The 27,670-nt window shown below is 42.5% G+C and overlaps 1 protein-coding gene across 1 annotated transcript in view; it reads left to right on the forward strand.

The window, feature by feature from the left end:
* Positions 1 to 26,854, forward strand: part of COBL (cordon-bleu WH2 repeat protein) — a 390,271-nt gene extending 363,417 nt beyond the window's left edge. Inside the window, exon 15 of the mRNA XM_082258067.1 lies at positions 26,328 to 26,854. Coding sequence (XP_082114193.1) covers positions 26,328 to 26,354 — 27 coding nt within the window. The 3' untranslated portion in view covers positions 26,355 to 26,854. The remainder of the gene's footprint in view (positions 1 to 26,327) is intronic.
* The last annotated feature ends 816 nt before the right edge of the window (positions 26,855 to 27,670 follow it).

The following is a 27,670-nucleotide window of genomic DNA, read 5'->3' on the forward strand; positions in this document are numbered from 1 at the left end:
ACTGACTAACTGTCCCTAGCTTAACAGCAGCAGCAGCAGCAGCAGCTCTCTCCCTATTCTCACTACACACACTGCTTCAGAATGATCTAAGATGGATGCTGCCCTTGCTTATTTATAGGAGGTGGGAGGGTGTGGGAGGGAGGTACGCTGATTGGCTGGAAATGTGTCTGCTGACTGTAAAGTTCAGGGTCAAAGTTTGCCTCAATGATGTCTTATGGGGGGCGGACCGAACATCGCATATGTTCGCCGGCAGCGGCGAACGCGAACATGCTAAGTTCGCCGGGAACTGTTCGCCGGCGAACAGTTCTATACATCTCTAACTATAGCCACTGGCAATATTCTTATGCTGGAAATGTGAATGCTGGTTGTACCCAAGTCGATTGATCAGCCTGTCCATACATCCATTAAATCCTGCTGAAGCGGCTGAGATTTGAATCCTCTATGACCAGCTTAAGTTCTGTTTTCTGTTTGCTTTTTTAAGATTAACTTAAGTTGTGACCAAAATGTGCCTTTACAAGAAAACATTTTAGTATGTTCTTTTTAAATATCCAGGAATACCAAGCAGCTTTTTCTGTTTTCTGTCTGTTAGATCTTCCGTGTGCTTTAAAAGCTGCCATCACAGGCCCAGTGAAAACATTGCATTGTTTGCATTAACTTATCTTTGCACTATAATTAAAGGCAAGGCTTCACATACCTCTTTGCTCATTCATGTGTTCTATGCCTTTTATGCAGGGGCGTAACTACAGGGGTTGCAGGGGGTGCAATTGCAACCGGGCCCCATGCTCCAGGGGGCCTGCGCAGCTCCCCTTTACACCTGGATAGGAGGGGCGGCGGGGGCATCATGAAGAGAAATCACTGTCCTCCTTTTTCCTCCTGTAGCTGCAGGAAGAAAATGGAGGAGATTGGTTAATCTGTATGCTGCCCCCGCCACCCCTCACACCCAGTTCACTTGTGTTCTGCTGTCTTTGCAGGACTTGTGAAAGGGTCCCACTGCGGGACCGTAATAAAGGGTCCAAAGATCAGTGGGAAGAGCCCCAGGCTTTAAGAGAAGGGCCCCGGCCAGGGGTCCGGGGGGCCCTTCATGGTTTCTTGCACCGGGGCCCTGAAGGTTCTAGTTACGCCTCTGCTTTTATGTACTTGCCCCTCATAATTTGTGTGAATTCTGGGCTACTGTTACTGCATCTTACAAAATGCTTATTTAATGAAACAGCAGATTGTACAATGATATTATGGGAAGGCCTAAGCAATCAGATGTTTTCTTACATCACAAGCTAAAATGTAATTTCAAGTTCATTTATGATCACATGACATATGGTAATTTTTCCACCTCTACACATTCAAACAAAATATTTTTTGGCCTTGTACTTTTGCCCCTTTTTCTGTTTATTGAATAAACGCGGATTTAAAAATACCTCACACTTACAGAGAACAGTGTGTGCCAGCTGAAGTTCCAAACTCCTGGTAAACATTTGTCTTTTATAGATAGTGTTATTGCCAGCAGATTCACATAAAGAGTGTCATGACCACTCAAGATATTACTATCTGCTGTCTTTAGTTAGTGAAGGAATGAGATACTGTCACAGCATATAAATAATAAAGGGGTTTAAATTTAAAGCCTAATTTAAATTTAAAAAAATCAGGATTTCTCTTTCGTTCATCGACGGACACAGCGCTCCAAAAATCATAACTACTGCGTTATATTGCTTCCTCCAGGAGTAGAACTGGACAGCTTCTCCTCTCCATCCTCAGTTTCCTCTTCCTGTGCCTGGGACATATGAACAGAGATGGCGTCCATGATGATGCTGGGTTTGAAAGTTTTGATGCTTCTCTGTCTGGTAGGGTGAGTCCCTGGTGGTCCCTGTTATCTCTCTCTGCTAATAGGTACCCTGAGACTTGAGGGGATCCTTAAGTGGTGCCAAAAGATCGTTTTTGTACTGCAAGGTCTTCTTTTCCTTATGGAGCCTCAGGGTTACATCTCCCCCACTGACCCCCTCATGAAGTCGGCAGGTGCCTTGGAACCCCAGCTTCCCATGGATGCACTGACGGTAGTCCTGCAGTCCTTAGTGTCCCGGGTGGAAGTAGCATGCGGGCAAAGGCCCAGAAGGAAGCATCCCCCCGCCTTCCCCCGCTCAGTCTGTCTCATCTGATTCTGAGCCTGATGCCATTGTGGACGCGGCCTGTCCCGGGGGAACCTAATATAACACCCCCATATCCATCTGATAGTGAGGATGATTCCTCCATGGTCACAGCAGCAAATTAAAAAGTTGACGCACTTATCACTGCAGTGCGTGAGACTTTAAAAATGGAGGATGCGGCTGATGTAGCAACGGACGTGGCTGTGTCGTTTGGTACACATAAGTCGCCTCATACTCCAAAGGTGTTTCCTTATGTGCCTTATTTTGACAGGTTTTCCTGTTAGGAATGGGAACAACCAAAATGACCCTTTATGGTGCGCAAATGTTTTGCTGTACGTTACCCTTTTGAGGAGTCACTTTTAAAAAAGTGAACTAGTCCACCAGTGGTGGACCCTCCTATTTTCAGGTTGAATAAAGCAACCATGACCCCAGTAGAGGAATCCCCGTCCTTTAAGGACCCGGCACACAGGAAAGCGGAGGCTGTGGCACGCAGCATGTTTACTATGGCTGGTTCGGCATTGTGGCCAGTTTTTGCCTGAGTCCTGATGTCTCAGACCCTAACTGACTGGGCCAAACTATTGCACCAGGGCCTGGGGGGTGAGCAAGTTCCCGCTGTTTATTTTCATTTAGCGGACCAGTTGGTCCATGAGCTGCAGTTTATTTGTGATGCAAATTTGGATACAGTTCCTGTGATGTCCAAATTTTCTGTTTCAGCGGTGGTGATTAGGCATGTGCTGTGGCTTAAGAATTGGTCCTCAAACCAAGCCTTTAAGAAAGCTCTTATTGATCTGCCCTTTCAAGGCGATCGCCTGTTTGGGACTACCCTGAATGACATCATTAAGGGTATCATGGGGAGGAAGAGTACCTTCCTGCCACAGTCAAGGAAAGAGAAGGAGCCTTGTCACAGACGGGGGCCCTCCTTCTCAGTCCATAGAAAATTATTTTGTGCTTCTGGGATGGAGAATGAGGGAAATAGATCTTTTGAATCTTCCCCGGGAGGTTCCAAGCAACCTTGGTCTGGTAGGCCTAGAGCTAGCTTCTCTGGACCAGCAGACAAGACCCCTTCAGCGTGAAGGTCTGCCCTCACCCATTATTGGTGTGGGGGACATCTTCGCTGGTTTCCAGGCCCCGTGGACTTCTTTTGTGAGCGTCAAGGAGTTCCGCAAAATTTTTCTTTTGGGGGTACCCAGAAAGGGGGGAAAAGTTTGTTCTTTTCGAGTTTTGTTAGGTCCTGAGTCTCTTTGTGCAGATTTAATTCCTGCAAAGGTTCAAGTGATGTCCAAACTACCTAAGGTCCCCCCTATCCCTGTCCAGATATTTGATTTACCTAGGTCTGATTTTATTCAGACCAGAGTGGTCCTTCCTCTGGACAACAGGAACAGGAACCACAGGCCGTGATTCACCGGCTGCTGTCACGCAGACAGTTCTCTTTCCCAATTTGCATACAGGTTCTGAGTCTAATGGTATCCACCTTCAAGACAGTTCTGTTTGCACAGTCCTACATTCAGCTCCTTTAGCAGGTTTGGCTCCAGAAGAGGATACCGAAGTTCATGACGGGGTGCTCTGATAATTGCTACAGGCGTCCAAGGGCTATGGTGCGGCACAGTGGTGTAGTGGTTAGAACTTTCACCTAGCAGCAAGAGGGTCGCTGGTTCGAATTCCAACCACGACACTATCTGCCTGGAGTTCTCCCTGTGCCTGCGCAGGTTTCCTCCGGGTACTCCAGTTTCCTCCTACACTCCAAAGACATGCTGGTAGGTTAATTGGATCATGTATAAAAAAAATTGGCCCTACTGTGTATGTATGTGAGTTAGGGACCTTAGATTGTAAGCTCCTTGAGGGCAGGGACTGATGTGAATGTACAATGTATATGTAAAGTGCCGTGTAAATTGACAGCGCTATATAAGTACCTGAAATAATAAATAAATGGTAAGGCAAGTATCATCCTTGGCTCAGGCTTCTTCCACAGTTCCTGCAAGGAACCAAGAGCGAGGAGTTTTCCTATCATCCTGGCAGCCCTAAATATCCCTTGGTGGCTTCCTCTCAGAGAAGACCAGTTGTCCCAAGGGCTAATCTACCATTCTGTTTTACAGTCGCTGGTTTTAATGGTTTAGCTATTGAAAGCCAGATACTGAGGGATGGAGGTTTGTCTGGATATGTGATCCCTATTATGGTGAAGGCAAGGAAGTCGTCTTCCAGCAAGATATTGAATCATACCTGGAAAGCATACATTTCTTGGTATGAATCGGTTGGCGCTCATCCTCGATCCTTTTCTGTCACTCGGATCTTAACCTTTCTTTAACTGGGCGTTGATCAGAAGTTGGCTTTGAGTACCATCAAGGACCAGGTGCCTGCCTTGGCAATCTTCTTTCAGTGACCCCTAGCCATGCACTCTTTAGTTCGTACCTTCCTTCAGGGGGGTTGGAGATGTGGCTCCACCACTATGGTTTCTTTTGCCGCCATGGGATTTAAATTTAGTGCTTTTGGTTCTCCAGAAACCTCAATTTGAGAATATTTGGGAGATTCCCTTGTCTACTTTATCCCAGAAGGTTCATACATTTTATGAATTCATAACTGGATTAAAGAGCATTTCCTATTTATAAAGCTGCATTTAGAAATATCTCAGTTAATATGTGTCATAACTGGAATAAGGGGAGAAGGAACTATGGTGTCTATGTAAACCAGTAAGTCATTTTTTTTTTTACCTGCTTCTCAGCATTCTGATAAGATCATAATATTTTTATCAAACTTTTTTTTTTTTTCCAAAAAGTTTATTGAAGAATAATGAAAGTAACAAACATGAAATTACATGGTTCACATTATAGGTGGAGTAACAATCGTATGGAAAGTAAAAGGCATATTTGATCCATTCGAATTACAAAAAGATAGTAACAGCTGAAACTAGGCAAAAGAAATGATCAAACATCAAGTTAAACAGAACATGTATCACGGGCTAAAAAGGAGGGAAAAGACAAAAGTGTTTTGCCCTTTTGGGGTATATTGTTGTATATCAAACAAAACGCAATATGTTATAGGACAAGTAAGGGCTATCATCTGTTTAGGCTTGATAAATCTAAATTAGCAATATAGAAGGGGAATATCAGAAAAGAAAAAGGGAGCGGGGAAGCGGACCCTATGACCAGAATAGGGCACGCTTGGGTGGGGGAGGAAGGGAAGAGAGGTAGAAGAGGGGGAAAGGGGAAGAGAGGGGTAAGGGAAAGGGAAAAGGAAGATTAGGAGAATGGGAGGAGGAAAGGAGGGGAGTGAAGCATCTTGTGTGTCGAGGTCTCGTAAAGTGCATTATAATATCAATTGATATTGCAGAGATAGTGGATCAACTAGTTGGCAGGCTTGTTAGTGAGCTGGTCATATTCTTGGGAGTAGCGGAAAATAATCCAATCTTTCCAGATTTTAATATATCTATTTGGAGAGTCATGGGCTGTGGATATGAGCTCTTCCATCTCAGAGATTTTGTTAATCTGGGTGAGCCAATTAAGGAGGGATGTGGTTTTCGTAGTGCCCCATAGTCTAGGAATGCAGAGTTTAGCTGCGTTAATCATAATTATAGAGAGGGATTTGAAGTACCTTGGTGGGGAATTGAGGTGAAAATGTAGAAGAAATTGGGCTGGGTGTAATTGTAAGTCTTGGGAGGTTATTTTGTGTATATAGGATTTGACCGTATTCCAGAATGGTTGTATCATGGGGCAGGACCACCATATATGCAGCATGTCAGCGTGATGTTGTTTGCACCTCCAACATTCATCAGGTGCATGTTTGTTGAATTTATTGAGTGTGGTACCATTTGGTAAGTATCTTATAGTTATATTCCTGAATGGAAACATTCACTGATCCTTTTAAGATGTTGCGATATATTTTTTCCCAATGTGGTTCCGTTAAGGACATGTCAGAATCAGTGCTCCAATCGTCACACAATTTGCCCATCTGTATAGGGCATGATTCCCACAATAAGGAGTGCATTGTGGAAAGCAGGTTGTCGAAGTGCACAAATTTGTTCAAATTTGGAAAGTGGTGTATCCTTGGAATTTTTTTCAGGTGTGCGGAGATAAAATAGTGAAGTTGTGTGTATTCCCAAACGGTCATTGATGGATTAAGTGTTGTTGTTTTTAGGTCCTCAAAGTTAGGGAATTTCCCATTCTGTAGGAGGTGAACAATGCGTATCCCTATTTCATTGGGGACAGAGCGCACAGAGTGGGGGGATTGACCTGGTGGGAATTGTGGGTTTTTTAGCAATGGAGTGAGGAGGCTATGTTTTCGGATTAGTTGATTGGCCTTGGCTGTATGAAAATACAGCGAATAGTGGGACCGATTAGTGGGTGTCTGTAAGGAAGGATAAGTTAGCCAAGGGATGCTTTGTATGGGGATCGGTGAGAAGGAATCCTCTAATTCAACCCAATCTTTTTTGTGTTTCTGGGAGTGCCAGTCTGCTATACGTTGTAGGTGGGAGGCTTGATGGTATAAGTATATATCCGGGATTCCCATAGCGCCTTTGGAGTTGGGTCTCGAGAGTATCGAGAATTTAATGCGTGGGGCTTTGTGATGCCAGATAAAGGACCTGATGTGTAGTGGCAGTTGAATGGGAACTGTTTGTAATAAATAGAGGATACGCGGAAGGACGTTCATTTTAACAATTGCAGCTCGGCGGAACCAGGAAAAGTGTGCCTTATTCCACTTCTTAAGATCCTGGAAGATTGCCTGGGAAATGGGAAGATAATTTTTTTTGAATACGTCACCTAGGTCAGTGGGAATTTCAATACCCAAATATGTGATGGTGTCAGTTTTCCATTCGTAAGGGAAGGATTGTTTACACTGATCAACTATTAGGTCAGGTAGGGATATATAAATTCCCTTAGATTTGGATCTGTTTATTTTAAAATTTGCAATGTATTGAAATAATTTAATAATTTCAACTCTTTCTGTAAGTTAGGTAATGAAATTAGGGGGTTGGAGAGGAATAGCAAGATATCATCAGGATAGGCAGCAATTTTGTATTGATTGGAGGTCGAATTGACGCCGGTGATGTTGGGGTTCGATCTAATACTATTAAGAAGGGGTTCAAGTGTCAGTATAAATAGTAGTGGAGACAGGGGGCAGCCCTGACGGGTTCCATTGCTGATGGAGAAGGCATTCGATAGCGAACCGTTGACACATACCCTGGCCGATGGGCTGAGGTATAGTGCAAGAATAAAGGCCATTATTCTGGGGCCCAGACCTATTGAATGGAGGACCGCCTCCAAGTAGTCCCATGCCAGCCTATCGAATGCCTTTTCAGCATCAAACTTTTATTATAAATTAGAAAAATACTAACTACTTCCCACAAACTGACCTACCTCTATGTCGGCTTGAAGAAGTGGTTGTACTGGAGTGATGCCTGCAACTAGAGACATTACCCCACTACTGTTCTTTAGAGCCGGCGGTCAGCTTTTATGGGATAACACCGATGCGGCTCAGCAGGCTGTTATCCCAGCGAGCAGGAGGGGGTATCCCCCGCCACCTTCTGCGGGTCTGCCCGGGTCTCCCATCCCACCAGAAGACTTGAGCAACCAGCCGGCACGTCCACTGGCTGGTTGGAGTCCCGGACAAAGCCGGGTTTGACTTTGATCGGGTCTCCGATCATGTAACCGATTTAAAAAAAACTGTGCAGTGGAGGGGTCTGGGGTCTTTTAGACCCTAGATCCCTCCATAAAGAGTACCTGTCATTGCCTATTACTGTCGCAAGGGAGGTTTACATTCCTTGTGACAGCAATAAAAGTGATCAGATTTTTTTATTTTAAACAGTGTTAAAAATAAAAGTAAAAGATAAAATAAAATAAATAGAAAAAAAAATGAAAGTGCCCCCATACCTGTGAGCTCGTGCACCAAAGAAAACGGTGTTAAAATCACACATGTGAGCAGGCCCGTCACAACAAGGCAAGCAAACCAAGCAATTGCTTGGGGCCCCGAGCTGGCCTGGGGCCCCAAGACAACGACTGGTCAGTCACTTTGTATCTAGTCTTTTTCTCCCGGATATAAAATGTACAAATGTCAGAACTGTCACTGTGTACCGGCTCCGTGTGTGATCTCTGGGCGGAGAGTCTGTCCATAGAAGGAGGCAAAGGGGGGGGTTCAAGCTGTATGGCGATGTAGATTGGCTATCACGGACGGGAAAGTAGTGGTGGAAATTGGCGCGCGTGGGGGAATGGAAATCAGCTGAGAGGGAGATGTGTCCGGTACGGAGTAGAGGTGCCGCCACAACTTACCGGGTAAGTATCGGCATGTCTCCTGTCCGGGATCCTCCACCCCACACCGATCCCTCATCACTGTATGATGTCTGACATTCTGTGTTCTGTCTGAATTTTCCTCTTTATTTTCTATGAGCCCATTTTACCCTCCCATATCCTCTGATCCCTGTACTAGGAAACGGGGGGTGAGAGCAGGTATCGCACACAGGTGGGGGGGGGGGGGAGAGCAGGTATTGCACGTAAAATGTAAATGCAGCTGTCCTAACCCAGGTAGACCATAAAATAATATTACAAGAAATCAGTGACAGATGTAATTTATTGCATACAGGTATATGTATATATATATATATATATTATACCTTTTAGCTGATAAAAAAAAAAAAGCTAACTAGAGCAATAGATTTATATTTTATATATACATATATATATATATATATATATATATATATATATATATATATATATATATATATATATATAAATCTATTGCTGTAGTTAGCTTTTTTTTTTATCAGCTAAAAGGTATAATATATATACTGTGTATATATATATATATACAGTGGGTACGGAAAGTATTCAGACCCCCTTAAATTTTTCACTCTTTGTTATATTGCAGCCATTTGCTAAAATCATTTAAGTTCATTCTTCTTCCTCATGGATGTACACATATCACCCCATACTGACAGAAAAACACAGAATTGTTGACATTGTTGCAGATTTATTAAAAAAGAAAAACTGAAATATCACATGGTCCTAAGTATTCAGACCCTTTGATCAGTATTTAGTAGAAGCCCCCTTTTGATCTAATACAGCCAGGAGTCTTTTTGGGAAAGATGCAACAAGTCTTTCACACCTGGATTTGGGGATCCTCTGCCATTCCTCCTTGCAGATCCTCTCCAGTTCTGTCAGGTTGGATGGTAAACGTTGGTGGACAGCCATTTTTAGGTCTCTCCAGAGATGCTCAATTGGGTTTAAGTCAGGGCTCTGACTGGGCCATTCAAGAACAGTCACGGAGTTGTTGTGAAGCCACTCCTTCGTTATTTTAGCTGTGTGCTTAGGGTCATTGTCTTGTTGGAAGGTAAACCTTCGGCCCAGTCTAAGGTCCAGAGCACTCTGGAGAAGGTTTTTGTCCAGGATATCCCTGTACTTGGCCGCATTCATCTTTCCCTTGATTGCAACCAGTCGTCCTGTCCCTGCAGCTGAAAAACACCCCCACAGCATGATGCTGCCACCACCATGCTTCACTGTTGGGACTGTATTGGACAGGTGATGAGCAGTGCCTGGTTTTCTCCACACATACCGCTTAGAATTAAGGCCAAAAAGTTCTATTTTGGTCTCATCAGACCAGAGAATCTTTTTTCTCACCATCTTGGAGTCCTTCAGGTTTTTTTTTAGCAAACTCCATGCGGGCTTTCATGTGTCTTACACTGAGGAGAGGCTTCCGTCGGGCTACTCTGCCATAAAGCCCTGACTGGTAGAGGGCTGCAGTGATGGTTGACTTTCTACAACTTTCTCCCATCTCCTGACTGCATCTCTGGAGCTCAGCCACAGTGATCTTTGGGTTCTTCTTTACCTCTCTCACCAAGGCTCTTCTCCCCCGATAGCTTAGTTTTGCCGGAAGGCCAGCTCTAGGAAGGGTTCTGGTCGTCCCAAACGTCTTCCATTTGAGGATTATGGAGGCCACTGTGCTCTTAGGAACCTTAAGTGCAGCAGAAATCTTTTTATAACCTTGGCCAGATCTGTGCCTTGCCACAATTCTGTCTCTGAGCTCTTCAGGCAGTTCCTTTGACCTCATGATTCTCATTTGCTCTGACAGGCATTGTGATCTGGAAGGTCTTATATAGACAGGTGTGTGGCTTTCCTAATCAAGTCCAATCAGTATAATCAAACACAGCTGGACTCAAATGAAGGTGTAGAACCATCTCAAGGATGATCAGAAGAAATGGAAAGCACCTGAGTTAAATATATGAGTGTCACAGCAAAGGGTCTGAATACTTAGGACCATGTGATATTTCAGTTTTTCTTTTTTAATAAATCTGCAACAATGTCAACAATTCTGTGTTTTTCCGTCAATATGGGGAGCTGTGTGTACATTCATGAGGAAGAAGAATGAAATTAAATGATTTTAGCAAATGGCTGCAATATAACAAAGAGTGAAAAATTTAAGGGGGTCTGAATACTTTCCGTACCCACTGTATATATATATATATATATTTATATACTGTATATATACCTGCATACAATAAATGAACATGTAAAATAAAATGTTAAAAGAAATGAAAAAATACCTCAATACATGGTGATTTTATAGGGCAATTATGAATACTAAATGGTTATTATAACATTATTCACAAAGTTTTTTTTATTTGCTGATTTTTTGCTTGCTGTGGCTTATTTTTGATCATAGTATTTCGTATAAGAATAACCCAGAAGGTTGTGGTAAGATGCAGCTAAAGGAATGAGAACAAAAATGAAAATAAATTTGACATCAAATCACTGTATTTTTCCTTTAATTCACTGAATGCTGACTTTAAAGGGCAACTATACATAGTGAACAGTGAACAGTGAAGCTGCACAGTATATGCAACAGCAGTATTTGCACTGTAAACATTTTTTATTTATATAAAGTGTGGGTGAACTTAAACTGTATGGCTATGCTGTGGTTCCTGTAGGCTTTGCGTGTGTGCGGGGGGTCGGGGGGGCCTCCATGTCCATTTTGCTGGGGGCCCCCAAATTCCTTCAAACGGCCCTGCATGTGATGTATTGCCGTGATCCTCTGTAACTGTAAACTGGTAACCATTCACATTTTTTAAAGCGTCGCCTATGGAGATGTTTAACTACTATAGTTTGTCGCCACTCCATGAGTGTTCGCAATTTTAAACTGTAACATGTTAGCTATCTATTTACTCGGTGTGACATCATCTTTTACAATATACAAAAAAAATTGGTCTAACCATGTGACAAAAAATATTGCAACGACCGCCATTTTATTCTCCAGAGTCTTTGCTAAAAAATACTGATTTTAACTTGTAAACAAAATGTGTCAGAAATAGGCTTGGTCTTCAAGTGGTTAAAGCCCAGCTACTGGTTATTACCAACCCTCCCAATAATTACCGCTGGTATGATAAACAAAAATTCCAAGTCATAGTCACGCAAAAATCCTTTTCTCTTCTTCCATTTACTTCCTGGGGTCCTACTTGGGGTGTCCACATCACTGCCTGAACAATGTTGGCTTTTAAAATTTAGCAATGCAGCAATTCAGAAATTGGATGAAGGGTTTAGCACTCAGAAACATTTTTTGAAAGATAAATGTTGCGTTTTATATAAAACTCTATAGATTAGAGCACAAATGATGAGGAAAGAGGGACAGAGGGACTTTGTTCCAAATCAGGGACAGGTGGGAGCTATGCTATTCACATTTCAGTTTTGCTTGGAGTTTGGCTTTGAAGAAAGACTAGGTCATTGTGCAGAAAACATATAGGCAATGTTTTGCTGATCTTAATAATTAGACTTTCTAGTCTTACCATATATTACTTTTTGTGACAGAGAACTTTAGTAACAATAATTTTGTAGTTATTCCATGTTATGTAAAGTGCAATAACAGCATGACAAGCAACATTTAATATGTATGAAATTGGAGATCAACCGATTATCGGCAACACCGATATATCGAGGGCCGATTTGGACTTTCCCCGATATATCGGAATCGGCCTTTGGATTACCAATATTGCCGTGACGTCATCGCGTATGTTACGCGCACACATTCTGCCTTCTAACACCGCCTCCCACGCCTGTGCGGCCCATACCTGACGTATTTTCACCATGCGCTGCACACATTCTCTGCCTTAAGATCGCCTCCCACGCCTCGGACAGCCTCGTGTGTGTGCAGCCAGCTGCAGTCCAGTCCGGTCACGGTGCCAGCCATCCATCCACACGCCCTGGCCTCAGCCACCCACCACAGAGTGCCAGCCGCCAGCCATCCGACCCACAACAGGCCAGGGTGAATGAGTGACACCAAGCCAGCCACCCACACAGCAGGGTGACCCCAAGACAGCCAGTGTTCCAGCAAGCCAGCCAAGCCACCAACAATGGGGTGACACCAAGCCAGCCACCCGGCCACCACAGTGTTCCAGCAAGCCAGCCAGCCATCCACAACAGGGTGCCAGCAAGCAAGCAACCCACACTGCCAGGTGTCAGCCACCAACCCACAACAGGGTGGCAGCAAGCAACCCACAGTGCCAGGCCCACAACAGGGTGCCAGCAAGCAACCCACACTGCCAGGCGTCAGCCACCAACCCACAACAGGGTATCAGCAACTTCAGCAAGCCATTTTTAAAATCTTTTTTGTGTCTTTCAAATTGAAATGGAGATGGATGAGGAGAGAAAAAGTTAAAGTGTAGTTTGGGATTATTTCTCCTCTCAATCTTCTCCAGGAAAAGCAGCAGTGTACAAGACATGTACAACCACCATAAGCATGGGATCAGTAACTGCAAAAAACAAAAATACTTCAAATCTTTGGGCCCATCTAAGAGTTCATCATATTGAATTATATCATGCAGCACAAAAAAAAAACAAAATAAATATCAATGTGATTTCGAAATACCTCCTCCACTATCCCAGGCAACAATAACAGATATGTTTCTGAAAAAAAACATGTGTTACAGTCTAGATTCAGATGGAAGATCCCAACTGATGGACAGAGTAATCACAGAGATCATTGTCACTGATAACAAGCCATTTACAATGGTGTCTGACTCAGGATTTAGGCAGTTGATGTCCATACTTGAGCCAAGCTACACACTGAAGAGTGAGAACTATTATCGAACAGAAATGCTGGGAAAGATTCACCAAAAGGTTGTTGACAAGTAAAGGCTATGCTGCAACCAGAGAATGATGGCAACTCACTCTCATTCATGACTGACTGCTGGTCAGGACAAACCGAGTCATTAATGATTCTTACATGCCACTTCCTTGACAGCAGATGGACAAAAAGGCAATTGGTGTTGGATCCAAAAGTGATGCAAGGATCCCACACTGAGGACAGTACAGAAATGTTTTATTGGGAAAAAAAAAAAATGTTTCAAGGCATGCTTGAAAACTGGGGAATCAACAAAGACAGAGTGATGCTTGTGCTACTTCGAGACAGTGGAGCAAACCTGCGGAAAGGAATGATGAGGCTGCTTGATGATATGCCATACCTCAGTGTCATGGCACACAACATAGTTACATAGTTACATAATTACATAGTTTGTGAGGTTGAAAAAAGACATCAGTCCATCCAGTTCAACCTATGATGTGCATGGGGGTTTGCTGTTAACTGTACATTGAATACCCCTGTATGTTGTGGTCTTTAAGGTGCCCATCTAATAGTTTTTTGAAACTATCGATGCTCCCTGCTGATACGACTGCTTGTGGAAGAGAATTCTACATCCTTACTGCTCTGACAGTGAAGAACCCCTTACGTATTTTAAGGTTGAACCGTTTTTCCTCTAGTTTTAGTGAGTGGCCACGTGTCTTATTGTATTCCCTTTCTCTAAAAAGTTTGTTCCTTATGCTAGGGTCGCCAGTACAGTATTTGTACATTGATATCATATCCCCCCTCAATCGTCTCTTCTCCAGAGAGAATACGTTCAGTGCTTGTAGTCTTTCCTCATAGCCGATGCTCTCCATTTCCCTAATTATTTTTGTTGCCCTTCTCTGGACTCTCTCCAGTTCCAGCACATCCTTCCTGAGGACCGGTGACCAGAACTGGACAGCATACTCCAGATGTGGCCGGACCAGAGTCTTGTAGAGTGGGAGAATAATAATAATATTTCTGGAGTTAATCCCCTTTTTTATACATGCCAGTATTCTGTTGGCTTTTCTTGCAGTGGCTTGGCATTGCATGCCACTGCCAAGCCTGTTGTCCACTAGTACCCCCAGGTCCTTTTCCATCCTAGACTCACCCAGAGGTTTCCCCCCCAGTGAGTAGCTTGCTTTCGTGTTTCTGACACCCAAGTGCATTACTTTACATTTTTCAACATTAAACCTCATCTGCCATGTAGTTGCCCACCCCATTATTTTGTTCAGGTCCGCTTGTAAGGTTTCCACATCCTGCATAGAATATATTGGCATGCTTAGTTTAGTATCATCCGCAAATACTGAGATTGTACTAGATATCCCCTCCTCTAGATCATTTATGAATAAATTCAACAGGATTGGTCCCAGGACAGAACCCTGGGGGACCCCACTTTCCACACCCGCCCAATCCTAGTACTCCCCATTTATCACCACCCTCTGGACTCTCCCCTGGAGCCAGTTCTCTATCCAGGTACTCACCCTATGGTCCATACCTACACTCCTTAGTTTGTACAGAAAGCGTTTGTGGGGGAACGGTGTCAAAGGCCTTTGCAAAGTCCAGATACACCGCATCCACAGGCTTACCTTTATCTAGGTGGCAGCTCACTTCATCGTAGAAGGTTAATAGATTGGTTTGGCAAGAACGATTTTTCATGAATCCATGCTGATTACTACTAATAATACCGTTTTCATTACTAAAGTCTTGTATGTGGTCCCTTAACATTCCCTCCAAAATCTTGCAGTCTACTGATGTTAGACTGACCGGCCTATAGTTTCCCGGGATATATCTCGGCCCTTTTTTAAATATTGGTACCACGTTGGCTTTTTTCCAAACAGCTGGCACCATACCCGTCTGTAGACTATCCTTAAAGATCAAGAATAATGGTCTGGCAATCACCTGGCTGAGCCCTTTAAGAACCCTTGGGTGCAAGCCATCCGGTCCCGGTGATTTATTTATGTTAAGTTTCTCTAGTTTAGTTCTAAGTCTATCTTCTGTTAGCCATGGCGATACTTCCTGAGGTGTATTATTTCGTTTTGGAATTACAAGCTGGGTTAGTGTAGCCTCCTGATTCTTTTGTGAAGACTGAAGAGAAGAAATTATTTAACACTTTCTCCTTTTCTCTGTCCTCTGTGGCCAAATTTCCTTCATCGTCTTTTATGGGGCCAATGTGTTCTGGCCTCGCTTTCTTACTGTTTATATACTTAAAGAATTTCTTGGGGTTCTTTTTACTCTCTTCCGCTATATGTCTCTCATGTTCTATTTTAGCCGCCTTGATTTCATCTTTACATTTCTTATTACACTCTTTGTAATGCTTGAATGCTGTCAATGATCCCTCAGTCTTGTATTTTTTGAAGGCCTTTTCTTTAGTATTAATATGCATTTTTATGTTGGAGTTTAGCCACCCAGGGTTTAGTTTTGCTCTTTTAAATTTATTTCCCATTGAAATGCACTGGCCAATCCCTCCAACTTTCAAATTCAAATGATGACACCCTCCAACTTTCAAATGATGGTCTGTCAAGCCAAAGAGCTTTGATTGACTTATGTTTTCTGAAGCATGAAGAGATTAAAAATGTTGTGCTTGCAAGTCTTTTGAATCCTCAATACAAGAACAATGCTTTCTCTTCTGATGATGTATTGGCAAAGGCAAAACAATGGCTAACAGAAGACATTCAACAGGAGATGCAGGAGGTTCCTGCCAAAAAGACAAGTCCAGATCACTATTTTGATAATATGAAAGAGCAGCATGCAACAAAAACAGAAAAATGTCCAAAAATACGTCAACGAACAGAAGAGAATCTTCTTCGTCTTGGTGAAATTGATCAGGACATTTTCAGTGTTTTATTGGGGCCTCATGCGGAGGAATAAATTTCTTGTGAATCTGCAATAATGAGCCTGGATGATGAACTTCATCTATATTTGAAGGAACCAGAAATTGACAGAAGAAGTGATCCTCTTCAGTGGTGGAAAGAAAATGAGGCACGCTACAAAAGACTTGCTTCCCATGCTAGAAGATACCTCTCTCTCTCTGCTCCTCTGTCCTCCTCTAATCCTCAGCATGTTTATTAAGTGGCAGCATTATATGAACAAAACAGAAGCCCTTTAACGGGTGACCATGGAGTTGGACATGCTGAAATGTTGTATTTTCTGCAATATAATATTGTTCTACTTAACTGGGAGTATTGAAAAGAGTAGTGTCCACTCAAATCCACTGTGTAGCTGTTGCCTAGCTTTTTTCGAGCAGTTTTGCACTGACTGCAGTAAATCATTGCAGTGAGTGTACTACTGCAGCAGTAGTACACTGACTCCAGTCCAACTCCAATCCACTGTCTTGCTGTTGTCTAGCTTTTTTTTCTAGCAGTTTTGCACTGACTGCAGTAGTTGCAGTGAGTGCCCTACTGCAGAGGTAGTCCACTGACTCCAATCCAATCCACTGTGTAGCTATTGTGTTGCCTAGCTTTTTTTCTAGCAGTTTTGCACTGAATGCAGTAAATCATTGCAGTGAGTGCACTACTGCAGCAGTAGTCCACTGACTCCAGTCCAACTCGAATCCACTGTCTTGCTGTTGTCTAGCTTTTTTTTTCTAGCAGTTTTGCACTGACTTCAGTAGTTGCAGTAAGTGTCCTACTACAGAGGTAGTCCACTGACTCCAATCCAATCCACTGTGTAGCTGTTGTGTTGCCTAGCTTTTTTTCTAGCAGTTTTGCGCTGACTGCAGTAGTTGCAGTGAGTGCCCTACTGCAGAGGTAGTCCACTGACTCCAATCCAATCCACTGTGTAGCTGTTGTGTTGCCTAACTTTTTTTTTAGCAGTTTTGCACTGACTGCAGTAGTTGCAGTGAGTGCCCCACTGCAGAGGTAGTCCACTGACTCCAAACCAATCCACTGTGTAGCTGTTGTGTTGCCTAGCTTTTTTTCTAGCAGTTTTGCACTGACTGCAGTAGTTGCAATGAGTGCCATACTGCAGAGGTAGTCCACTGACTCCAGTCCAATCCACTGTGTAGCTGTTGTGTTCTCTAGCTTTTTTTTCTAGCAGTTTTGTACTGACTGCACTGCAGTAGTGATTTAAAATTATTACAGTGAGTGATTGCACTACTGCAGCAGTTTATTTTTCATAAATCCACAATCAGAATAATGTGAAACTAAATGTCCCTGCAATTGAAGTTTTCATATCAGTTCTCATGCAGTTAAGGTGTGAAGAACAATCCCTTCATGTTAATAAATAAAGTTTTACATGTTCAGTAACAGATTTGTGTCAAAATTTGTGTTTATATGCATTTGCCAAAATATCGGTATCGGCAACGAAAAACTGATATCGGTCGATCACTATATGAAATGGTAGGGTTAATTTACTAAGACTTGAGAGTGCAAAATCTGCTGCAGCTCTACATAGAAACCAATCAGCTTCCAAGTTTTTTGTCAAAGCCTAATTGAACATGCTGAAGTTTGAACCTGATCGGCTACCATGCACAGGTGCACCATATTGTGCACTCTCCAGTTTAACTAAGTCAATCACAGTGTGTCTGTGGTGTTTTAGACTGGGTTCACACATGTCCTAATGCAACTTGCAGTCCAGGGTCCGGTGTGTTTCTGTTGAGTGGTTCAGGTGCAATTCAGGTGCAAATTTTTCTCTTGCTTTTAATGAGCCACAAAATGTTTTTCCCAATACCCAATTGCATTTAGTAGTGTTTTTTCATGAAGACATAAAAAAAAAAATTATTATTAACGAATCGTTTTCAAAAGGAAACTATAGGGATTTTTGCCTTTTTTAAAGTTTATACATTTTTAAGCTAATGTATATTTTTTGTACTGTATATATATATATATATATATATATATATATGTTGTACAGTCAGTGAAAAGAAAAAACATGTACAGTCAGTGAAAAGAAAAACATTTACCATAATAAAAAGGATTCTTAGAGCACTGTGGTGTTATCTAAAGACAGCGCAGCAGGTATTGTCTCCTTTCAGACACGGTTCTCTCCTATTGAAACTTTGGAGAGAGGCTTCAGAAGAGAGAGTAAAGTGGGCTACACACTAGTAGAAAATCTGGCGAAAATTTCCGTCCGAGGTAAATTCGTACGATTTTCGGCTAGTGTGTAGACAACTTTCAGCAGCCGATGCCGACATTTTTAACGAAAAAAAAAAACGGAGGGACAAACACCAAATTTTTTATCGTCCGTCCCCAGACAACCAATTTTTGTTTAATGTGTATGCAGTATGTCCGCGAAAAAAGGGATACGAAAGACCACGCATGATCTGAAGTTGCTGATGACCTGGAAGTCTAGGAACAAAAGTCCCAAAAAAAAAAAAAAATCGGACGAGAAATTTCGTGAATATTATGCACTGTCAACTAAAAAACGGTTATGACTGCTGAGCATGAGAGAGAAAAATCGGAGGATATTTTGTCCGATTTTCGTCAAGTGTGTACAAGCCTTTAGGGGATTAGTCACCGCTCAAACTCATTCACTTGTTTTGTACATTTCAACTTAAACTATTGAGCATTTTCAGCAGGTGGTAAGAAGAGACTGGAAAAGGCGCCCAATGTTCATACTGCTGCCTGGATAAAAAACAATAGAAAGTGTTCATATGCAAAATTTTATATTTACATGAATAAAAAAACATGATAACAATTTTAAATTGTCTTCTATTTCTGAAAATAATAAGATAGAAAAGAACATATGGACAAAGCCAGGGTTCATTTAAGCTCACCCAGATAGTATTTGTTAACTCCATGCACGCGCAGGCAAATTTCCTAGTTTGTTTAATTTCTTTTGTACTTAATTAGATGTTTAATGTGAATACTGGCAAAGTCAGGCAAAAGACAGGCAGAGAAAACTTCTTGAATCAGCCTCCTGATACATTCTTTTTATTACGACTTGAAATATTATACTATAAAAACTATTATGTAGCCTCAAATGGCCAGTTTTCATCATACGTCACAAACAGATAAGAGTGACTCACCTCTGCAATAGAGAAAATAAACAAAGATTGTAATCATGATTGCACAAACCTAAATGTTGAATGGGTTGTGTAAAGTGATGAACCAAATATGCTTGGCACTGTACAACAAGGAAAACAGTCTCCTTTAAAAGTCATATGATTCATGTATAATTATATAGCTTTTTGTGCAGTATAATTTTTAGCTTTTCAAAGCTGTCTACATTTGACTGTAGCCAGCTATGCATGCAAAATTTGACACTGAACAATTTTTCTGTTGAAAAAATTTGAGTAGCCATGTTCTGAGCTTTCATGCTTTTGCCTGCAGATAAGTGTGGGTAAAGCGCTGTGGTTGTGGCCTGTTTCGGAGGGTAAACAATAGTGATTGACTTAAAAAATACATCCTGACCAATTAACTTTCTCATGAGCAGACCTGCCCAGGGTCATGAAGGTACCTTAACATAACATCAGCTGACCTGTCATTGGCCCAGTGGCGTAGCGTGGGGGGTGCAGGGGGGGCCGGCCGCACCGGGCGCAACATCTGGGGGGGGCGCATCCGCTCCGCACATGAAGTACTCACACTCTGTCTGTCATAGGATGCCGCCGCCCGCTCGCACTCGCAGTTCTCTGCCCCTGGCCAGGCTGGCTGTGCGCAGCTCGGCTCCCGATCCGAGCCGCCGGGTCGCCCACTGTGGAGGGGGGGGGGGGTTTGGAGAGACAGTCCCTGCTGCACGCCTGGCTTATCTGGGAGGGGGAGGGACTAAGGTGCAGCGGCCGCCCAGCGCAGCACTGAGCGCGGGACGGGAGAGGAGAGAGAACCACCGTCCACCAGGCCAGGCAGCTCAGCTGAGGCAGAAGCAGAAGAAGAGAGAGGAGAGAGTCGACGTCAGACGCTGCTGCAGGACGAGGGAAAACCTAGGAGGAGAGGAGAAAACCTAGCCTGCTGTTATCGGGACAGGTGAAAAAAAAGGTAGGAGTCAGGACTCAGGACTGGACTGGAGTAGTACTGGGCTGGCTGTGCCTTTGCTAGTAGTGACTGACTGACTGAGACTGACTGAGTGTGTGAGAAGAACACTGAAAAGATTTTGGAGATTTTGTATTTTGGAGCCATATGATTATGTAGCGCAGCTAGCGCTACCCATAGAGGATCCTCAGAGGGGATCTATTTTATGGGTTACCTGGCCTGCTGTAAGGGGGGAGATCTAAATGGGGGATGGGACCTCACCTCACCCTGGCCTGCTGTAAGGGGGATCTATATGGGGGACATGATCCCCCATATAGATCCCCCTTACAGCAGGCCAGGCCGCCAGGGTGAAGTTAGGTCACTCTGGGGTCCCCCATATAGATCCCCCCCTACACCAGGCCAGGGTCCGGACCTCACCTCACCCTGGCCTGCTGTAAGGGGGGGGGAAATCTATATGGGGGACCTGCCCTGGCCTGCTCTAAAGGGGGATCTATAGGGACCCTGCTCTAAAGGGGATCTATGCCATAGATACCCCCCCTTTAGAGCAGGATCCCCATAGATCCCCTTTAGAGGAGGCCAGGGTCCCCATAGATCCCCTTTAGAGCAGGCCAGGGTCCCCATAGATCCCCCTTTAGAGCAGGATCCCCATAGATCCCCTTTAGAGGAGGCCAGGGTCCCCATAGATCCCCTTTAGAGCAGGCCAGGGTCCCCATAGATCCCCCTTTAGAGCAGGGTCCCCATAGATTCCCCACTTTAGAGAAATGTCCCCTTAGATTATATGGGGACCATTCTTTAAAGGGGGATCTATGGGGACCCTGCTCTAAAAGGTGATCTATGGGGACCCTTCTCTAAAGGAGGTTCTATGGGGGACCCTGCTCTAAAAGGTGATCTATGGGGACCCTTCTCTAAAGGAGGTTCTATGGGAGACCCTGCTCTAAAGGGGGATCTATGGGGACCCTGCTCTATAGGGGGATCTATGGGGGACCCTGCTCTAAAGTAGGATCTTTGGGGACCCTGCTGTAAAGGGGGATCTATAAGGACCCTGCTCTAAAGGGGGATCTATGGGGACCCTGCTCTAAATGGGATCTATGGTATACATTGATAATTGTTTATTTAATTAAAAATGTTTTAATACCGCTTAAATGTTTGTTTACATTTATTTTTAAAAGTGTGTGTATATATTCATATATATATATATATATATATATATATATATATACACACACACGCACATGTGTTTGAGGCTGCGCACGCCTATGCACTCTGTCTGACTCTGACATAACAGTTCGCTCAGTCAGTTTAGCAGCGAGTGAGCAGAGTCAGCAGTCTGGCGCTGTCACAGATTTCGCTAAAATTTCGCTATTGTCACACGGATCCTCCTCCTAGCCAATCAGGAAGCGGGATTCCTCATTGGCTGAAAGGCGAATGCGGGAGGACTCGAGAAGACGCAGGGAACTGAGGAGAAGCCGCCGCTGCAGGTAAGTCTCTCTGCATTGAAAGGGGGCACACTGGTCATTCTGCATTGAAAGGTGGCATGCTGGTCATTCTGCATTGAAAGGGGGCACGCTGGTCTCTCTGCATTGAAAGGGGGCACACTGGTCATTCTGCATTGAAAGGGGGCACACTGATCATTCTGCATTGAAAGGTGGCACGCTGGTCATTCTGCATTGAAAGGTGGCACGCTGGTCATTCTGCATTGAAAGGGGGCACGCTGGTCTCTCTGCATTGAAAGGGGCCACACTGGTCATTCTGCATTGAAATGGGGCACGCTGGTCATTCCACATTGAAAGGGGGCACGCTGGTCATTCCGCATTGAAAGGGGGCACGCTGGTCATTCCCCATTGCAAGGGGGCATGCTGGTCATTCCGCATTGAAAGGGGGCACGCTGGTCATTCCGCATTGAAAGGGGGCACCCTGGTCATTCCGCATTGAAAGGGGGCACGCTGGTCATTTTTCATTGAAAGGGGCACGCTGGTCATTCAAACTTGTATTTAGATGCATTTTACTTTAATTACATCAGTATTTTCATAACAAACAATACATGTGCTTAGGGGGTAAGGGTTTCTTTAACTAATCAAGTGGAAGAGACTCGAGTGCTAAAATCCACGGGTTAGGGGGCGCAAATTACCTGCCTTGCCCCGGGTGCTGACAACCCACGCTACGCCACTGCATTGGCCTGATTTGGTGAACATTCTCTTAACATCACTTTGCGGATTCTTCCTAACCTCAGTTTTTAAGTACCCTTTGTGTATCTACAAACAATAAATACTTACAGTCTAGCTGACTGGTGCAAAAAAAAAAGTGGAGCAGTTGCAGAACAAATTTTACATTAAAAACAATCTGACTGGTTGCTTTGCTTCAGTTGCTCCAGTATTCAATGTAATTAAACTTCATTCCCTATGTTAGGTTCATTATGCATCTAGGCTAGCAGTCCCAAAGCTTAGCTTCTCTGACACGATGCTGTAAGGGCTCATAAAGATATTATTGGTAGTATCAAAACGAAACTGTAACCCTTTTGTAGCCAAAGATTTTATATTTGCCTTAAGAAGATTGCAAGCATGCTATTGCTTCTGGTCAGACTAATTTGTTTTTTTTGGATGGGTTACTCCATCCAACCTAAATAAAGTTTTGGTCACAGTTTTTACACTTTTTATTATTTAGAATAATACTGACGGCAACTCAGAAAATGCTAATCGACACAGCTCTGTGCCTGGATACTGGAAAGAAATATTCAGCAAGTCAAACCCCAGAGTGCATTTTTTATTATACTGCAACATTCATCTTGATACAAACTGTTATGTTATGACTCAGATGTCAATATGTTATTTACTTAACTAGCACATTGCTGCATATCCATTTTCTGACCTAGTAAGGTCAGTAGACAAGCTCTCTAATATTTATTTATTACAGGTTCTTATATAGCGCAAATCTATGCAGCACTTTACATACAGTATATATGGTACATTCACATCAGTCCCATCCCTCAAACGTACAAGGTCCCTAACTCATTCATACATACACATACAAGGGAAAAATTAGACAGAAGGCAATTAATTTACCAGCATGTCTTTGGAGTGTGTGAGGTAACCAGCAGAGTACCCAGAGGAAACCCACCCAGGCACAAGAACATCCAAACTCTAGGCAGGTTGTGCTATGGTTAGGATTTGATTTGATGACTCTAGTACTGCCAGGCGGAAGTGCTAATAACTTAATGTCTGTGCTGCCCATATTCTATCAGCCCTCTTCCCATTATTTGATATGGTATTTTCAAAGGCCTTTTGGGGCCTTGACAATGGGGAATAGACTCCCTCAAAAGCTGCCTCTGGCCAGCTCAGTAGATTGATTTAAAAAGGGCCTAAATTCTTTCCTAATTGCACATAGAATAACTGGATACTAATATTTATTGGTAAAGTTGATCCATTGAATATCCCATTGCCTGTTGGGGGATCAGGAGAAAAGTGGATCATGCTTTTTTGGGTAGTGTTTTTTTTTTTTTTTTTGCTTCCTTTGGATAAACTGGGGCATAGGATAGTGAAAATTGAGGTTTTCTTTGTATGTTTGTTGTTTTTTTTTTTCTCTATGTTAGTTGCACTGGATGGGCTTGTGTCTTTTTTGAACCAGATTAACTATGTAACTATGTAAATTATTCTTTTTCAGATACCATTTTACACTTTCCATTCCTAAAAGCCATAAGAGGGTTCCTAACCTTCATGTGGTGGATTCAGTCCCTTACAGGCACATATTTGCAGATTCCTCAAATCATACTTTTTCTACTAGGCTAAGCTGGTTTCAATGTAGCTATCACATCCCTGCAATATCTTTAAGCCTCTGTTCACAATACGAACTGCATGTGAATCGCACAGGAACCACAACGCATTCCAGTCCAATTCACATGTGATTCAGTGAGGTGCAATTTGAGCCTATTCATTTTGGATGGGCTTAAATCGCACCACAGCGCACCAGAGTCATGCATGCACCAATTTTGGAACTGCACTGCAACTGAAACGCATTGGTACTTTTGTACCATGTGATCCAATGCAGGCAAAGGTCCTGCATTTGGGGTGTTATTAAGATTGCACTGACACCTGCTGTTCACACATTAGTGTGAACTTAGGCTAAGTGTGCGATGCCGGGTTCCTTTTTTAACTGCTGCTCAAAGAGTTTACATATCCAGTCCTATCCCATTTGAAGATTACTTTCCTACATCGGAACATGCCCTTTTGTTATAGAGCTTCCTTTTCTTGATTTCAAGGGTTACAAGTACTACTTGGTTTGCAGTTAAAAGTCTAACCATTTAATTGGCAAGCAAAAACCTTTACCTTAGTAACTGCTTTACTGACCAGCTTTACTACAGGTCTAAATTACTTTCCTGTTGGTAAGTTGTCATTATACCTCTTTTTTCCTTAAGGCAAATAATTAATTCTCCTTCACATTTGGAATTGAATTATCTTCCCTGATCTGGAATACCAAGTTTATCCTGGCTGTCATTTAATTGTGAAGTCTCTTTTTTTTAGTTCATGCTCCCCAATCAAGCTGGTATTGGAAATATTCCGGCATGGAAACACAAATAGGGACAGGAGAGCCCGGTTGCCTGCGGTGCGGACCGGGCACGGTGACGATGCGTCTGCTCCACCCGACGCATTTCCCCTCAGAAGGCATCAACTGGGATAGGTCTAATCCCAGTTGACGCCTTCTGAGGGGAAACGCGTCAGCTGGAGCAGCCGAATCGTCACCGTGCCCAGTCCGCACTGCAGGCGGCCGGGCTCTCCTGTCCCTATTTGTGTTTTCATGCCGGAATATTTTCATTTGTAAGTGCAATCTATTTCTCGAATAAAGTGTTTTAAGGATAATGCACTATTAGCCATTTATTCGTTTACATGTCCAACTTGGGAAGTCCGGTGCTACATGTGAGGAGTTCAATTACATGGATTGGGGCTGCTGAAGGTGTTTGGTGTACCCATTGAGGCTCAGCTCATCCCACCATATAAGATATATATCTGCACTGAGTTAATTTGGTTCTGGTAAGCAGCCATCCATCTGTGTGATCATCGTTGGGTTTCATGCAACACTTGATTCTGTCATCTGTGTTCACTCACTGCTCACTTTTCAATGGCTGCCGGACTTATTATGAATTTGTCCTTCACATTGTATTTATTTTTTTATCGTTTGGATTTTGAGCACCATTCTATCGCTACATGCATTTATGCTGATAGCAGACGAACAGTACATTTTTTCAAGAGCATATGTCACATATAATGATTGTTTTGTCAATGGCAATATTTATTTTGTTTTCATGAAATATCTATATTATTAGTGCACTAGCACATATTATCGTGTATGATAAAATTAAGATAATCAGCGCAAGCCCTGGTTAAATAATACAAATACAAATAATGTGCACAAAGCTGCAAGCAATCAGTGCCAAACGCAAAAACACCAAAGATAGCTGAATTTTTTCAGCAATATTTTTTATTCATATTATCGTGTATGACAGTTTTTGCCTAGGCAAGAAACCAGGAAGCAAAAGCAAGTTGAAAACAAGTATATGTGATATACTTTCCTATCTATTTACTAATACTAGCAGCATGTGGATTAAAAATAATCAATGTTGATTGGGAGAGTGAAGTTCCACTTAACTCTTTAATGTACTTACTATAGAAGTTATATTCCCCTGTGTGGAATATTATGAGGTATGTATTGCCAGTTTATTAGTACAAAGCCTATTATTAATATCTACAACAGAACAGCTAAATACAGTACCTATATGTGAACTGTTTTACTTCTGTTAGGCCAGTCTTGTGATTTACACACATATGCCACACTGTATAGCAAGTATGGTGTCATAAATCTTTCATATTGCATCTTCCTGTGTCTTCTACTTGCTTAGCGGAATATGTATGGGTATATCATCACTCAATGGGGGTTCTCTGTTACTCCTGTGAACTGTGTAAACACCTCAAGCACCCTTTTTCTGAAAACATTTTACACTGGAAGAATAGTGGTATGCAGTATTACCTGATTGGCTTGATTTCTGCTGTACAGAGGATTGTGGGAGGATAATATAAAGAGATTTCAGACAATTACAATTGCAGTATTTTAAAATGTGTCATTTTGGTAAACAAAACTTATAACTATGATAGTTTTCTTTTTGTGTGGAGTTCCATTTTAAATGTGACATGCTTGACCTGATTCTGTATTTCCTTTGTCACAGGTCTCTGCTTCAGTGCGTACATTGTAAGACAAAATAAACGAAGAAAGCACCTCTCCCTATCTCTGATACAAGTTCAACGACACACTTGAGAGGTCCAGAACAGCAAGCCTGTCTGATTGTTTTGTCAACTAGCCAAAATTTTTTAAACCTAATTTTCTGTTTCAAAATAATGGTTCAAAAGGGAAAATAATGTATGCAACATATGTGCCAAGGAAAATGTGATTTGCCTTGAAACGAATTTAGATTTTGCCAATAAAATGTTCTTGTTGGCAGGTAAGAATGAGCAGAAAATCCTAGAATGTAAATAATACACCTTAGCAAAGAACATCGTAGTTAATGAAACTGTTTTCTCTAATGATTGTCACTTTCCTGGCCAGCATATGCTAATAGTGTAAAGAAAAGTAAATGTGATTTCTAAGTGTACAGTAATCCGCACACTATATTGTGATGAATAAGTTAACACAAGTGAATTATTATGCTGAAAGAAAAATAACTGTTGTCAGTGGGGCTTACACTGTTAAGGAAAATAAAAAATAACATAATGAAATGTTAAACTTTGCTTTTAACTATATCTTATAAATCCGATATTAGTGTAAAATTAACAGTATTGACTTCTATCTTATATTTAGTTATACAGGAATTTAGAGAACCTACTGTGCTCAGAGATAAATATTCAGGGATTTTTGTTGTTGTTATGAAGTAGGTGTGGATACGTTGGTCACAAACATGGTACAATATTTGTTAGCTTGCACCGTATTTATGACTGCAGCTCTTATAACAGTCCCCATTAATTTTGGCCAGGAGGTTTGAGGACCAAAAATATCTATGAACAAACCACATTATTGATGTATATGTTTTGTTGCTACCATATAGTTGTATGTGCTGTTGGATTAGCAACTATGCCCATTTGTGCGTAGAAATGTATACTTGTATGCATTATTCTTTTACGTTCATTGAAGACCACATGATTCAGTGACATTTGGGTTACATTGTTGTTTACAAGAGGATGTCATGCCTCTGTTTTTTGCTAGTGTCCCAAGAGGATGGGCGTCTTTTCTATACTGAGAAAAGTTTAACTATTTTCACTAGCCATTTTTTCTTTTATTTCAAAACTATTTTCTATTCAATCTAGCCTTCCCTACATACTGCTTGAGCTGGTCACTTTGCAGAGCTGTCTGGATCAGCGTATTCTCAACAATAGCTTTGAAGGCTATAACCTGCCCCTGTCAGACTGGACAAATGCAAGGGCAGCCTAAAATGTGACTGGGCTTTACGTTGTGGTTTCCATGTATGCTGTGTTGGTTAGTGGTGGAGCATTTTTCAGGTCCAGAGCCTTGGCTTAG

This window comes from Pelophylax lessonae (genome assembly GCF_965119305.1).
Source record: "Pelophylax lessonae genome assembly, chromosome: 5".
NCBI classification, from domain to species: Eukaryota; Metazoa; Chordata; class Amphibia; order Anura; family Ranidae; genus Pelophylax; species Pelophylax lessonae.